Below are 14240 nucleotides of genomic sequence, written 5' to 3'. Positions count from 1 at the left end.
GAATTAAAATAAAAAATATTGCTATACTCACCTCTCCGACGCAGCCTGCACCTTACCGAGGGAACCGGCAGCGTTGTTTGCTTATAATTCGCGCTTTAACTTCCTTACGCGAAGTCCCGGCTTGTGATTGGTCGCGCGCCGCCCATGTGGCCGGGACGCAACCAATCACAGCAAGCCGTGACGTAATTTCAGGTCCTTCAGGATTTTAAAATTACGTTCCGGCGTTGTGATTGGTTGCGTCGCGGTCACATGGTCGACGCAACCAATCACAAGCCGTGACGTCACGGGAGGCTGGAGACGTGCGCATTTTAAAATGCGCGCGTGTCCAGCCTCCCGTGACGTCACGGCTTGTGATTGGTCGCGTCGACCATGTGACCGCGTCGACCATGTGACCGCGACGCAACCAATCACAAAGCCGGAACGTAATTTTAAAATCCTGAAGGACCTGAAATTACGTCACGGCTTGCTGTGATTGGTTGCGTCCCGGCCACATGGGCGGCGCGCGACCAATCACAAGCCGGGACTTCGCGTAAGGAAGTTAAAGCGCGAATTTTAAGCAAACAACGCTGCCGGTTCCCTCGGTAAGGTGCAGGCTGCGTCGGAGAGGTGAGTATAGCAATATTTTTTATTTTAATTCTTTATTTTACACATTAATGTTGTTTCGATACCGATACCCGATACCACAAAAGTATCGGATCTCGGTATCGGAATTCCGATACAGCAATTATCGGCCGATACCCGATACTTGCGGTATCGGAATGCTCAACACTACTGGATACATTTATTTGTGAACCATTCCATTGTAGATTTTGCTTGATGTTTGGGATCATTGTCTTGTTGGAAGACAAATCTCTGTCCCAGTCTCAGGTCTTTTGCAGACTCCAATAGGTTTTTTTCAAGAATGGTTCTGAATTTGGCTCCATCCACCTTTCCATCAATTTTATCCAGCTTCCCTGTCCCTGCTGAAGAAAAGCAGGTCCAAACCATGATGCTGCCACCACCATGTTTGACAGTGGGGATGGTGTGTTCAGGGTGATGAGCTATGTTGCCTTTATGCCAAACATATCGTTTGGCATTGTTGTCAAAAAGTTCGATTTTGGTTTCATCTGACCTGAGCATCTTCTTCCACATGTTTGGTGTGTCTCCCAGGTGGCTTGTTGCAAACCTTAAACACTTTTTATGGATATATTTGAGAAATGGCTTTCTTCTTGCCACTCTTCCATAAAGGCAAGATTTGTGCAGTGTACTGTACGACTGATTGTTGTCCTATGGACAGACTGTCCCACCCCAGCTGTAGATCTCTGCAGTTCATCCAGAGTGATCATGGGTCTCTTGGTTGCATCTCTGATCAGTCTTCTCCTTGTTTGAGATGAACGCTTAGAGGGACGTCCAGGTCTTGGTAGATTTACAGTGGTATGATACTCCTTCCATTTCAATATGATCGCTTGCACACTGCTCCTTGGGATGTTTAAAGTTTTGGAAATCATTTTGTATCCAAATCCAGCTTTAAACTTCTCCACAACAGTATCACGGACCTGCCTGTTGTGTTTCTTGGCCTTCATGATGCTCTCTGTGCTTCTAACAGAACCCTGAAACTATCACAGAGCAGGTGCATTTATACGGAGATTTGATTACACACAGGTGGATTATATTTATCATCATTAGGCATTTGGGACAACATTGGATCATTCAGAGATCTACAATGAACTTCTGGAGTGAGATTGCTGCACTGAAAGTGAAGGGGCTGAATAATATTGCATGCCCCACTTTTCAGTTTTTGAATTTCCACAAACATTTTAAATAAACAATAAATTTTGTTCAACTTAAGAATTGTGTTTCACTTGTTGTTGATTCTTCACCAAAAATTTAAATTTGGTATCTTTGTTTGAAGCATGATATGTGGTTAAATGTTGAAAAGTTCCAGGGGGCCGAATACGTTTGTAAGGCACTTTACTTAGTCTATTATCAATAATGGTACTAATGTTTATCTTACTATAGCTCTGGAATAAAACCTTTTTTATATTAATAAGCCAAATTCCCCCCCAAAAAAGGTGTAAAGCTTGGTAAAATAGGAAGAAAACAAGAGTACAATGAATTTGAAATCTCTTATGGAAGTATTGTATTCAAAGGAGAAATTAGAACACGTCAGAAGGTAACAATTTTTAGATTTCATTTGAAAAAAATAACTAAATTAGTTGGCAGGAACACATCTCAAACAAGTTGGGACTAGGCCATGTCTACCATCGCGTAGCATCAACTCTTCTTTTTACAACAATCTGTAAATGTCTGGGAAGCGAGGAGAACAATTGCTGGAGTTTGGGGAAAGGGATATTGTCCCATTTTTGTCTGATTTAGGATTCTAGCTGCTTCACAGCCCTGGGTCTTTGTTGGAGTTTTTGTTTCACAATTCAACATGTTTTCTATTGATGGAAGATCTGGATTGCAGGTGGCCAGTTCATCAGCTGAACTCCTTTCCTGAGAAGCCATACTGTCGTGATGGATGCAATATGTGATTTAGCATTGTCTTACTGACATATGCAAGGCTTCTCTGAAATAGATGTTGTCTGGATGGGAAAATATATTACTCTAAATCCACTATATACGGTAATGCTCAGCATTGATAGAGTCTTTCAAAATTTGTAAGCTGTCAATACCATAGACACTAATGCAACCCAAAACAATCAGAGATGAGACTGTTAACAAGTTGGATGGTCCCTCTCCTTTTGAATCTGCCGGGCACAGTATCCATGATTTCCATAAAGAATTTCACAATTTGATTTATCTGATCAGAGAACAGTTTTCCATTTTGCTGCTGCTCATTTTAAATTAGCTTTGGCCCAGAGGAGATGGCAGCGTTTCTGGATTCTGTTGATATATGGCTTCCTCTTTGCATGATAGAGCTTTAACTTGCATTTGTGACTTGCACGGAGACTCTAATATCTGGAAGTATTCCTGAGCCCCCGCAATGATTTGCATGACCAAATAATGCAGTGCCGCCTGGGGGCCCATAGGTCACTAGCCTTTAATATTGGCTTGTCGGCCTTGGCCCTTGTGTACATGGATTTCTCCAGAATCTCTGAATATTGAGAGGATATTATGAATTATAAAGGGTGTAATATTCCAAGTTTTTGCAATTTTACTAAAATGGTTCCACTGATTGTGAATGCAGTTACTAACAGATTTGTGAACCTCTGACCATCTTTGCTTCTTAGTGATTCTGAGTCTATAAAATGCTCTTTAGCTATATAGCTTTATAGCTATATAGCTTTGTGACTTACAGTAGGTGAAAATTGACCCTCTAGCTGTTTTTCCAATAGTACCATTTACTTTTCCAGCCTTTAGTTAACCCTGTCCAAATTTTTTTAAGATGTCTTCCTGCCATCAATTTTTAAATTAGTTATTTTTTCGAATTAATTGGAAAAATGCCTTTCAACTTCTGATCTTTATTCTATGTTCTGTTGTGAATAAAATATGGCACTAACAGATTTACAAATCATAGCATTCTTGTTTTTGTTACATTTTACATAGCATGCCAAATTTTTGGGAATTAGGGTTGAAAAATAGACTAATAGATAGAGCTCACATGGAGCGATAATGAGAATATACCGTATGAGGTAAGGAATTACCACTCCATCTTTATTTTAAATAATGTGTTGGGGATACAATTTTGTGGCATTTTATAATATAGAAGAGATCTTCCTCCTGCTAATGATAACTCAAATTAAAAAAGTAATTACATTTAAAAAATATTCCACAATTTGTGGACTCAAGAAAATCTGAATTTTGGGGATATATTTTATGCAGATGGGTCAGGACAGTGGCAACCAGTCAACAAAGGACCCCTGTTCACGAAGGACCCCTGTTCAAGAACAGTGTATAGAACTTTGTCAGTCCCATAGTTCTGCAATGACAGAAGCTACTTGCTGCATTGGTGGTAGACGTGGCCCCCTTAACTCTTGATTACCATGTGGCTGCACAATTATTATGTTTGCACTTGGGATGAAAAGAGGTTTAAACAAATATTCCCTCTAGTCACAGCTCCTTACTGGTCCTCTACTTGCTCTCTTTAGCTCTAATCTTTTCTTCACCAAAGCTGTGCCGACAAGACTTCGATATCTTAAAGTGCATTTTTCCAGCTGGTCATGGGGGGATAACATGATCGTTTGGGACGACGCACGTAATGACAGCGGAGAGATGAAAATAGTATGATATTTTATTCAAATCACCGATTTCCTTACAGTCTGAACATCTTCTCTGTTCTCAAAATGGAAGATGATAGAGTTGCGTGTGTGCAAAGCTGTCTATCAGCCTCCTCCAAATGCAGAACAGCTTTTCTATGTGCACAGTTTGCAAATGGGGGCAGCTGATTGAGAGATCTGGTCCGATGCGCCTCTGATGGCAAGCATTTAGCGAACTGCAGAAATCATTCTTAAAATGACATTTGATGGAGTTCATATGACCAGACCAGCCTATCAGCCTGTTCCAGTTGGAAAATCCTACATATAGTAAATCTGGAGTAAGATGATGGACAGGTCTGATCTCATACACCTCTGTTTCCAACCATTTTGAGAACAGGAGAGCTGTGCTGTCTGTTAGGAAGGTTGTGCTACGAAGTGCAAGAGTAGAACATGCAATACGTAAAGCGGTTGTCTACTACATTATATAATGCCACAATCGATTTAATCCTTATAAATAAGTCTTCTTGTAAATACATACTGCTGCCATATATGCCTCTGAGCAGCGCAATCGCTGACTGCTCAGTCCACATCACATGACCCAGGCTAAAGCTGCTGCTGACATCAGCTGATGTCATGTCAAGTTCCAGAATCCCTTGCATCACCCAGACGTGACCCAGTTGAAGGCACCCCCGATTGACTGGGTTGTATGCGGCATTTCACCGCACGGTACAGCCCAGTATCCAGCGCTTGCTTGCAGCCAATGAAAGCAGAGGACAGAGGGAAAGTGCACTCTGGATACTGGGCTGTGATGTGTGGTAAAACCCTGCCCACAGCCCAATCAGAGGGGTGCCTGTGACTGGGTCATGCAAGGATCTCTGGAACTTGATGTAACATCAGCGGATGTCAGCGGCGGCTGCAGCTGGGGTCACGTGATGTGGACTAAGGGATTAAAGATAGCGCCACTCAGAGGCACATATGGCAGCAGTACATATTTACAAAAAGACTTATTTACAAGGTTTAAACCAATGAGGGCATTGTAAGAATATAGTGTACAACCTCTTTAAAGTAAAATGCCACAAAATCATCTTCCCCAAATTTGTTTCAAAGGGTTGGCTACTTTATTTTTATTTTAAGCGCAAAAATAAAATACAATCTTGCACACATTCTTGATAATTCTGTTGTGTGAACAGAGCCTAACATAAATCTCAAGTATTTCTGTACATCAGATTGACAATTTCAAACTGTTTTGTCCTAAAATAGCAAGTACTGCAGGAACATCTACATTTTTACAGACAACCTGTCAGGAGATGCTTGTTGTCCGAACCACGTACAGCATAAGCAAGGCAGACTTATTAGTTACTAATAGCCATGTTACACCCTGAAAAAATGGGAAGTTTCACACAAAATATTTCAAGTACAACCAAAAGCGTCTAAAAGAGTCATACAGCAGGCTCGCTGTGACTTCTTCATTACCAAGTTATCTTTATTCAGAGTCTCTCCTTTTTTGTTTGTACAGAAAACTGGTCATAAAGACAACACAGACAGCGCAAAAGCAGTGGGAAGCTGTCCACGTGAGTCTTTTACTTGATTTTTTTAAAATCTCTTTCTGCTAAAACTTTGCAGAGTTTTAAAGTAGGCCATAATGGTTTGTATTGAGTAAGCTTGCTCCATTGGCTTCAAACACTGTCTACTGATTGCAAACATTATCCTTGTAACCATGGGCCAACATTTCTTAGTGTGGTTGTACCAGGAGTCTAGCTTATCCCTTACAATTGGAAAAAATCTAATTTAGAGAAATATGTTATCGATTTGGGCCAAGAGAACAAATGTGAGTCTGAAAAGCACAAATTAATGACCTAAAGAATGCCAACTAAGACTTGGCTAGCTTTACCTTGTGCAAGATGCGACAAAACTCATACAGCGTGCGTCACGGTATTCTTCCAGTTTTACATGTAAACAGTGTCCCATATTTTTAAAGGGCACCTGTCACCAGGTTTATGAGTTACGGCCACCCCCTTTCAGGACTGATATATACAGCATTCTATAATGCTGTATATAAGCCCCCGATCTGACCTGTAGGAGAAGAAAAATAACTTTTATTATACTCACCTGGGGGGGTGGTCCGGTCAGAGGGGCGTCACTCTTCTTGTGATGCCGTCCTGCAGCAAGGTATTGCAGTGTGCAGGTGCCGGGAAAGGTCAGAGAGGCCCAGCGCCTGTGTTGCAGGACTTTGTTCTGCCCTCAACAGGGCCGATAAGTACGCTTGCACAGGAGCGAGATTCCGGGGAGCCTGTGTGGATGACGCAGTGATGCGTCATTCACATGAAGCAAGCAGGAGGACGGCATCGCAAGAAGATGGGAGGCGCTGGACCAAGAAGAGCTGCACCGAACTGCCCCCAGGTGAGTATAATAAAAGTTATTTTTCTTCTCTTACAGGTCTGATCGGGTGCTTGTATACAGCATTTTAAATGTTGTATATCAGCCCTGAAAGGGGGTGGCCGTAACTTGTATCGGCCAAACCTGGTGACAGGTTCACTTTAAGCAGTTTACACCAAATTTGGCCCCCAAAAAATGCAATTTGCACAAAGTTTTCATTTTCTTGCTCAATGCTTATCAAAAGTTGAAAAAACCAAGCACTGAGTAGGAGGTATGACCAACAACATTTAGGGCTCGCTCACACAAGTGCATAACACAGCAATGTTCTTTCCAATGTTTTGTCAGATACCACTCGACCCAATGTTATATTGCAGATCTGCAATTTTTTTCTCATGCTGAATCGGCATGAGAAAGCAATCACAGCATGCTGTAAATGCACCCAATAATCAGATCACACTCACCCATACATGTCTATGGGTGTATGTGTAACAGCGAACTGCTCTTGGATGTCATCCGAGAGTAGTCCGATTATTGCAGACATAAAATGGAGAAATTAAGTTCTCTGTCTTCTCCGCACCTGTGCTGCTATTCTGTCATTCTGATCAAACATAGGTGACACTCAGATTAAACTAAGAGTTTGAACCAAGTGTCATTATCGTAATCGGCCAATTCTCACGCATTAGAGAATCTATGCTTGTGTGGCCCCAATTAAGCTTTATTCCATACATTGTCACTAGTTTTGATGCAAATCAGTACTCGTATATGGAAGGTGCAAATTTTATTTTTGGATTTTAGAGCAGCCTAAAACTGCAGCAAAAATTTGTTGCAATTTTCTCCAATGTTTTTTGTTTTTTTTTGTAGAAAAATGTATGAAATGCCATTCTTGATAAATCGGCCAGCAGTATATGTATTCCAATTGTAAAAGTGATAGAGACGTTAACTAGGAAATGAGGAAATTGAGTGACATAGATTCAAAGGAAAATGACATTGGAGTGGATTTAGCTCACAAGTTTAATAATCGATGCACAGCATAAAATCAATTGCAACTAAATTAAATACTTGGACATGTCAATAATCAAGTTCAAAGTGCGCTATGGTCGAACAGTATCCCTAACTAGACTTTTATTTTTGCTTCATATTGAAAATCCATTGTTAAAAAGTGAATTTTATTCATGGAAAAATTTGACATTTGAATCCAGGCAAAGAAAAGTAGTAGGGAACCCAAATGGCCTTTCTCCATTCTCCTTTGTAAACTAAGTGTTTTAATGCAATTTCTTTGGACTATCACCTAGCATATGGAGTGATCTTGTTTCATGGAAAATATGGACACAAAATGGCATATAGGAAAGGCCTAGAAATATACACTCACTGGCCACTTTATTAGGTACACCTGTCCAACTTCTTGTTAACACTTAATTTCTAATCAGCCAATCACATGGCGGCAACTCAGTGCATTTAGGCATGTAGACATGGTCAAGACAATCTCCTGCAGTTCAAACCGAGCATCAGTATGGGGAAGAAAGGTGATTTGAGTGCCTTTGAACGTGGCATGGTTGTTGGTACCAGAAGGGCTGGTCTGAGTATTTCAGAAACTGCTGATCTACTGGGATTTTCACGCACAACCATCTCTAGGGTTTACAGAGAATGGTCCGAAAAAGAAAAAAAATCCAGTGAGCGGCAGTTCTGTGGGCGGAAATGCCTTGTTGAGGCCAGAGGTCAGAGGAGAATGGGCAGACTGGTTCGAGCTGATAGAAAGGCAACAGTGACTCAAATCGCCACCCGTTACAACCAAGGTAGGCCTAAGGGCATCTCTGAACGCACAGTGCGTCGAACTTTGAGGCAGATGGGCTACAGCAGCAGAAGACCACACCGGGTACCACTCCTTTCAGCTAAGAACAGGAAACTGAGGCTACAATTTGTACAAGCTCATCGAAATTGGACAGTAGAAGATTGGAAAAACGTTGCTTGGTCTGATGAGTCTCGATTTCTGCTGCGACATTCGGATGGTAGGGTCAGAATTTGGCGTAAACAACATGAAAGCATGGATCCATCCTGCCTTGTATGGAGCATCTTTGGGATGTGCAGCCGACAAATCTGCAGCAACTGTGTGATGCCATCATGTCAATATGGACCAAAATCTCTGAGGAATGCTTCCAGCACCTTGTTGAATCTATGCCACGAAGAATTGAGGCAGTTCTGAAGGCAAAAGGGGGTCCAACCCGTTACTAGCATGGTGTACCTAATAAAGTGGCCGGTGAGTGTAGATGCTATGAAATATCAGTGATAGTTGAATATAAGGAAGTGTGTGTAGCCATAGAGAGTTAATAATGAAAGGTCAATGTACGTTTTTGAGAACAAGTTACTGATTGCTATGAGCTACAATGCAGGTGTATTAGTTTATAAATGATGGTTAATGTGTAGAGAGTGTATGAAAATGTGTGATATGATACAGCTAAAATTCACCTAAAACCTAACAGAAGCAGCACATTTTTAGGAACAGTTATGTTCACCTACCAGAAGTAAGCACAAATCCATAGGTTATAATGGTCCACTTTATGTTTGCTGGTAACGTGAAGAATTTCCATAATCCACTTAATTCAATCAGTAACCACAATCTTCTGTTGAGATGCTTTTCTCAAATTTTCCCCAGATTTAAAAATAAAAATAAACTTTAAAAATAAAGAATAAGATGCCCGATTCTGCAGGGTTGTTCTCCAGGACCTCATATGAGCAGACGAATGTTACCAGACATTAGAGACCTTCAGACACTGAACAGTAGACACCATTGGCGATATTGAATATATCCTCTCATGGGTTCTCCTATGTAACTGCTACTAGAGGATGTAGTGTCTGAGGGGCTGGGTTTCACTAAGAGACCACTTCTTAAGATTTAAGAAAAAAAAAAGGAGGGTACACTGAGCACATTCAGTGGCCTACACATCTGAGGCTTTAAGATATTTTGTTTTGTGGGAAGCGTTGATTAAACAACACTTGGTTGTATTTTAGGTCTTTACTAGTTGGCATACTAGAGAGAGATCACCCCCCCCCCCAAGAAAAAAAGATATGACCAAACCAATTATCTTGTTTAATGAGAAAATACCAAGTTTAATACAATAGCAAATGAAAACTACCACTTCATACAATAACTTATACTAATCATCCACCATTGGATTTTGGTGGAGCTTGATGTTATTCGGGAACACACAGTTCCACCAAAGCATCCAATGAATCTTTTTTTTTAAAACAATTTACAAGTCAGCACCGTAGAACGTTTTTTTTATACTGGTCATTGCTGTTTATGTATAATTATTTTATGCTTTATTATATGCTGAATTCATTCTTTAACATGATCATGGAAAAATATATATCTAAGGAATATGGTTTTCAGTCAGTGAATTGTAAGGAGCTTACAGAAGCTGAAAGTTGTACATATAATCTAAAACTTAATCAGAAAACTACATGAGAATATTGAAGATATTAACATGTCTTACAATAAGGTGTTAGAGTCTAGGGAATGAGAGACCATCAGATTTCTACATTTGATAATCCCTTAACACATCTGTATCCAGCAGATAATCCAGACACGACTCATTCATTTTATGGGATCATTCCTACAGCTGAAACTACATGAAAAAAAGGTGGTAAACAAGGTTAAACAGTAAGAACATCGAATCCCGGCTGTACTTTCCTAAAGTCAGGAAGGCATCTATTTTTTTCCTTTTTTAGACAGGAACTGGCCAAGTATGCTCCAAGGTATTTCTAACTGCTTCTGGATACAAGGTGATTAATCCCAAAGGCCAAATCCACTCATGCCTAAACACAGGCGTCTCTCCGAAGCCTAAAAATGAACTATTCTATTTAAAAAGCATATAAGTTTCATATGCATGCTATAACTTCAGGACTTTAGAAGCATCACCATAACCCATCAATAAACAAATGTGACAGCATCTCTACACTGCAGCAGTCTGCTCCAACCAATGCATTGCTCTATATAATCACTATCATATGTCAGCTTTAACAATACTGTCATAAATGCATAATGTTCACCAGATCATCCAACCAACTTTTTTTTTTCCTTTTTTCTATAGGTTCATTTAACCTCATCCTTCCTTCCTGATGTTGTGCTATTCCTGGCAAAGACAGGGTTAATAACTATTGGCAAGTTAAACAGGGTTAGTATGGGAACAATCCAATCCCCCAAGCTGTCTCTGTCTGCAACAGATTCATATAAAAAAAATGAAAAGGACGCAGTGATATGTGCCTTTGGCATCAACAGAAGAGCTATTTGCAGGCATGTGTTGTATACAATAGGCACACTTGCTGAGCAGACTACTACAGAGATAGGCTCCCGACTGCCACATATTTATTTTATAATCTCCTTTCGTTTCATGGAACACATAGTATTCTGGTGATATAAAAGAGATAGATAGATAGATAGATAGATAGATAGATAGATAGATAGATAGAGAAACTGCTCCCCTATTACCCTAATCTCCTTCCCGAATAGCCTGTAGATTGTAAGCCCTTGAGGTCAGGGTCTCCCACTTTGTACCAGTCTGTCACTGTTAGTGCGTTTACTGTAGTTTGTGTATCTTGTATGTGAGTCCTCTTCACATGTTTAAAACCATGGAATTAATAGTGCTTTAAAAAAATTATTAATAATAATAATAATAATAATAAATGGACTTCCTGCAATTTGTCCAAAACGCAAGTAAATTTCATCAGCAAAAACTATTTCAGAATTGTTTTTTGCCTTCACCATTGCATCCTAAAACCAGAATTACAAGTTGCTATTTGCCAAATGTTTGCACTTTACATGTTGATATGATTATATAGTAAAGGAGCAGCATTACCCAGTTCTTGGTGCGTAGACTAAAGCTGGCAGACTTTACATTGACTAATACTCCACGAGGTTTAACTTAATGCGCTTTAATGCGTTAAAACACCCAATATTTATCCCGTAAGAAGTTACTTTTCCATCCACCGGCTTTGCAGGCAGAACACTGGCAACCAAAGAAGATTACGGGAGAGCAGGAACCACTTAATAGCCTGCGCTTCTTAACTCTGGAGGGAGTTGTGAAGCACAGGACTACTCTTGGATCTGTGCCTTTAAAATCATCTAGCTCATTAGAATATCAAGAAATATAATTATTATATATATATATATATATATATATATATATATATATATATATATATATATATAGGGACGTACTTAACGCGGTGTTAAAAGCCCAGAAATACTGCCGAGACAGCGAACCTGCACCACACCTTCTTGTTCATGGGACAGTTCGCACAACGTAAGCAACAGGCAGCTACCTACAATGTAAGGCTAGGCTAAAGCATGATATCAGAAGGATCAACGTATAAGAGGTGAAAGAACACCTGCCGCGAGACTGAACGCGTTCTTACGGCGTCTTATCATACCTATCAGAAGTGACTGGTAGCACACACGCAGCAGAGATGGGTTTGTGGTTTGGAGCAATCACCTTGTGCTACCTGTAGTAGCAGGTAACCCAGAGAGGTATGCTACTCTGGATGATACAGAGTTAAATGAGGAGTACAGCACTGCTTTATCAGTACATGTAAGTAAAGTCATAAAGCTCTTCATGGAAAGGAATGCAGAAAATGTTCTAATATAGGATTTCTAGAGACTTAAAAAAAAGCTTTAGGTTTAGGGGTGTCTGATGTTGAAGTCAGGCTGAGAATCAGTGCAGAATTGGAAAGTAAGGGTTAGACTCTAGTACTTCTCTTAGAAAGTTTATGGAAGAAGTCATTACCAGCAAGAGCCTGGAGCATGCAGGTTGGTCCTCACCTGAGCTTGGGTAGATGTGACAGTCACAAGGTGCTGAAATCCTGGATGATCCAGATGTCTCGTAGCCTCTCGCAGCCCAGTCCACAAAGTGCTTGGAAACCCAGCTGAGCCATTCACATGTCTGTCCTCTCATTCACTGCTTTCAGGAGTTGTGAGCTGGAGATCTAAGGCTGACTCATGAGGCAGGACTATTCTTCAAGGTCCTAGTGCCTTTCTGACATAAACCAGGTGTGCTTCACATTCTTCCCTTCTATTCCTCTCTGTTCAGCCAGCGCAGAAATACTCCAAATTCAATTTTGCATATATGTACGGAATGGAAATGGAAGTGAAAATGGAAATGGAAGTGAAACGCAGGAGGTTTTGCGCATAAACATTCAGCTCCCGAACGCATCCTCTTCTTGTCTGCAGAAGAGCAGCTGATAATAACCCCCTATAGTGATTGTGGAGTTTAAACCGGGATTACGTCTGAACCTATCAGCTTCATCCCAGCAGTGGTGTTTTCGAATAATCGCTAGTTACAATGGCTTAACCCTTCCGCTCCTGATGGGGCTTATCAAGAATAATCCAACAACGATGAAATAACTATTCCTGAATGAATTTCTGCTGATACGTCAAAGAAGGAAAAGGTCTTTACGGCTTTCAAAAAAGGATTAATCTCGGTCAGAAAATCTGTAAATGAAGTAATGAAGTTCCAATTTATACATTCAACGCACTACAGAAACACGTTTTATATTCCGCCATGATATTTTTTTTTGGATATGATTCATAATTTATTGAGTTGCACGTTTTATTACATTTGGATTATTAACATAATTGACATTAGTAATATATATTAAAGAAGGTATTTATACCATCATATGGCAGTTACTAATTGTTTGTAATTATTACAATAGTTTCTACTTTATCTTATTTCTATTACTTTGGTCTTGTCTAAGTCTTGTCTACTTATTATAGTCTGTTCACATGTCCGCGTATTTTTTCAGCCTGACAAAATCGCAGAGACATGGTCGATTTTGTTCTGAGTCTCGCATCAAACTCGCCAATGCAAGCCTGTGGGTCTGCAAAAAAAAATAGGGCAGCACTCAGATGCCATCCGAGTGCTGTCCGTTTTTCGCTGACTGATAAGAGAAAAATTGATCAAACGCTAAACAAACTCAGATGGGAAAAGCTGACACACTGACCAAACTCTGATGACACTGATCAAAGCACTCAGATTGTTTTTTTTTACATACAAGAAAAGTCACTGAGACCTGAATGAGCCCTATGTTACTGGCAGCATGAATTAGATACTGGTGCCATCATTTCTGCCAGGTATGCTTTACTCTGAAATCCTGCAGCATTTCAGAGAAATAACATACATTTAAAGGCTTCTTCACATGACTGTAGTGGTATTGCCTTCCTCACGGGGAGGGTGATGCCATGCCTGGAAGCGAGGAAGATCCATTTAACAGGTAACACGTACATGCAACACTGTTCTCCACACCAGAAGGGAAAGCTTTAGACCCGGTTTGAGGGGAGCTTCCCTATATATTCTGGCTGGAGGAGTTAGGGAGAGTCTGTGAGGAGAGCTGGAGCTGAGCAGACATGCGGCTCTGCAGCTCCTGACAGGAGAGCCAGACAGTCTGTAAGAGACAGTGAGGGGAGAAGGAGCAAAGGAGGAGAAAGAGAAACTGGAGTGGAGCTGCAATTGGGCCCACTCCAGGATCAAGTGCAGAAACCGGAGGCCAGAATTCTGAGGTTGTGGGGGTAACTGTGTGCCCCACAACAGAAACCGGCAGCAGATAGACCCGGAGTCACCACGAGAGAGGGACACCTGTAAAAAGGCTTGAGCTGCCTGCCATGCGGGTAGTGTATACCTAAAAGAACAGAGA

The 14240-nt window shown here is 40.7% G+C and overlaps 1 protein-coding gene across 9 annotated transcripts in view; it reads right to left on the bottom strand.

Moving 5' to 3' along the window:
* NGF (nerve growth factor) overlaps positions 1-12694 on the bottom strand; it is a 169560-nt gene extending 156866 nt beyond the window's left edge. For 2 of the 9 annotated variants that reach the window (XM_077295003.1, XM_077295004.1), the window contains exon 1: positions 12370-12694. In XM_077295003.1, coding sequence (XP_077151118.1) covers positions 12370-12502 — 133 coding nt within the window. In that variant the 5' untranslated portion in view covers positions 12503-12694. Of the gene's footprint in view, positions 1-9068; positions 9311-12334 lie in introns of those variants that run through there. The other 7 variants (XM_077295007.1, XM_077295011.1, XM_077295009.1 and 4 more) reach the window with 7 other exon arrangements.
* Between the last annotated feature and the right edge of the window lie 1546 nt (positions 12695-14240).

This window comes from Ranitomeya variabilis, chromosome 3 (genome assembly GCF_051348905.1).
Source record: "Ranitomeya variabilis isolate aRanVar5 chromosome 3, aRanVar5.hap1, whole genome shotgun sequence".
Classification (NCBI taxonomy): Eukaryota; Metazoa; Chordata; class Amphibia; order Anura; family Dendrobatidae; genus Ranitomeya; species Ranitomeya variabilis.
The sequence above is the reverse complement of the archived record's forward strand: the minus strand, read 5'-3'. Positions and strand labels throughout refer to the sequence as shown.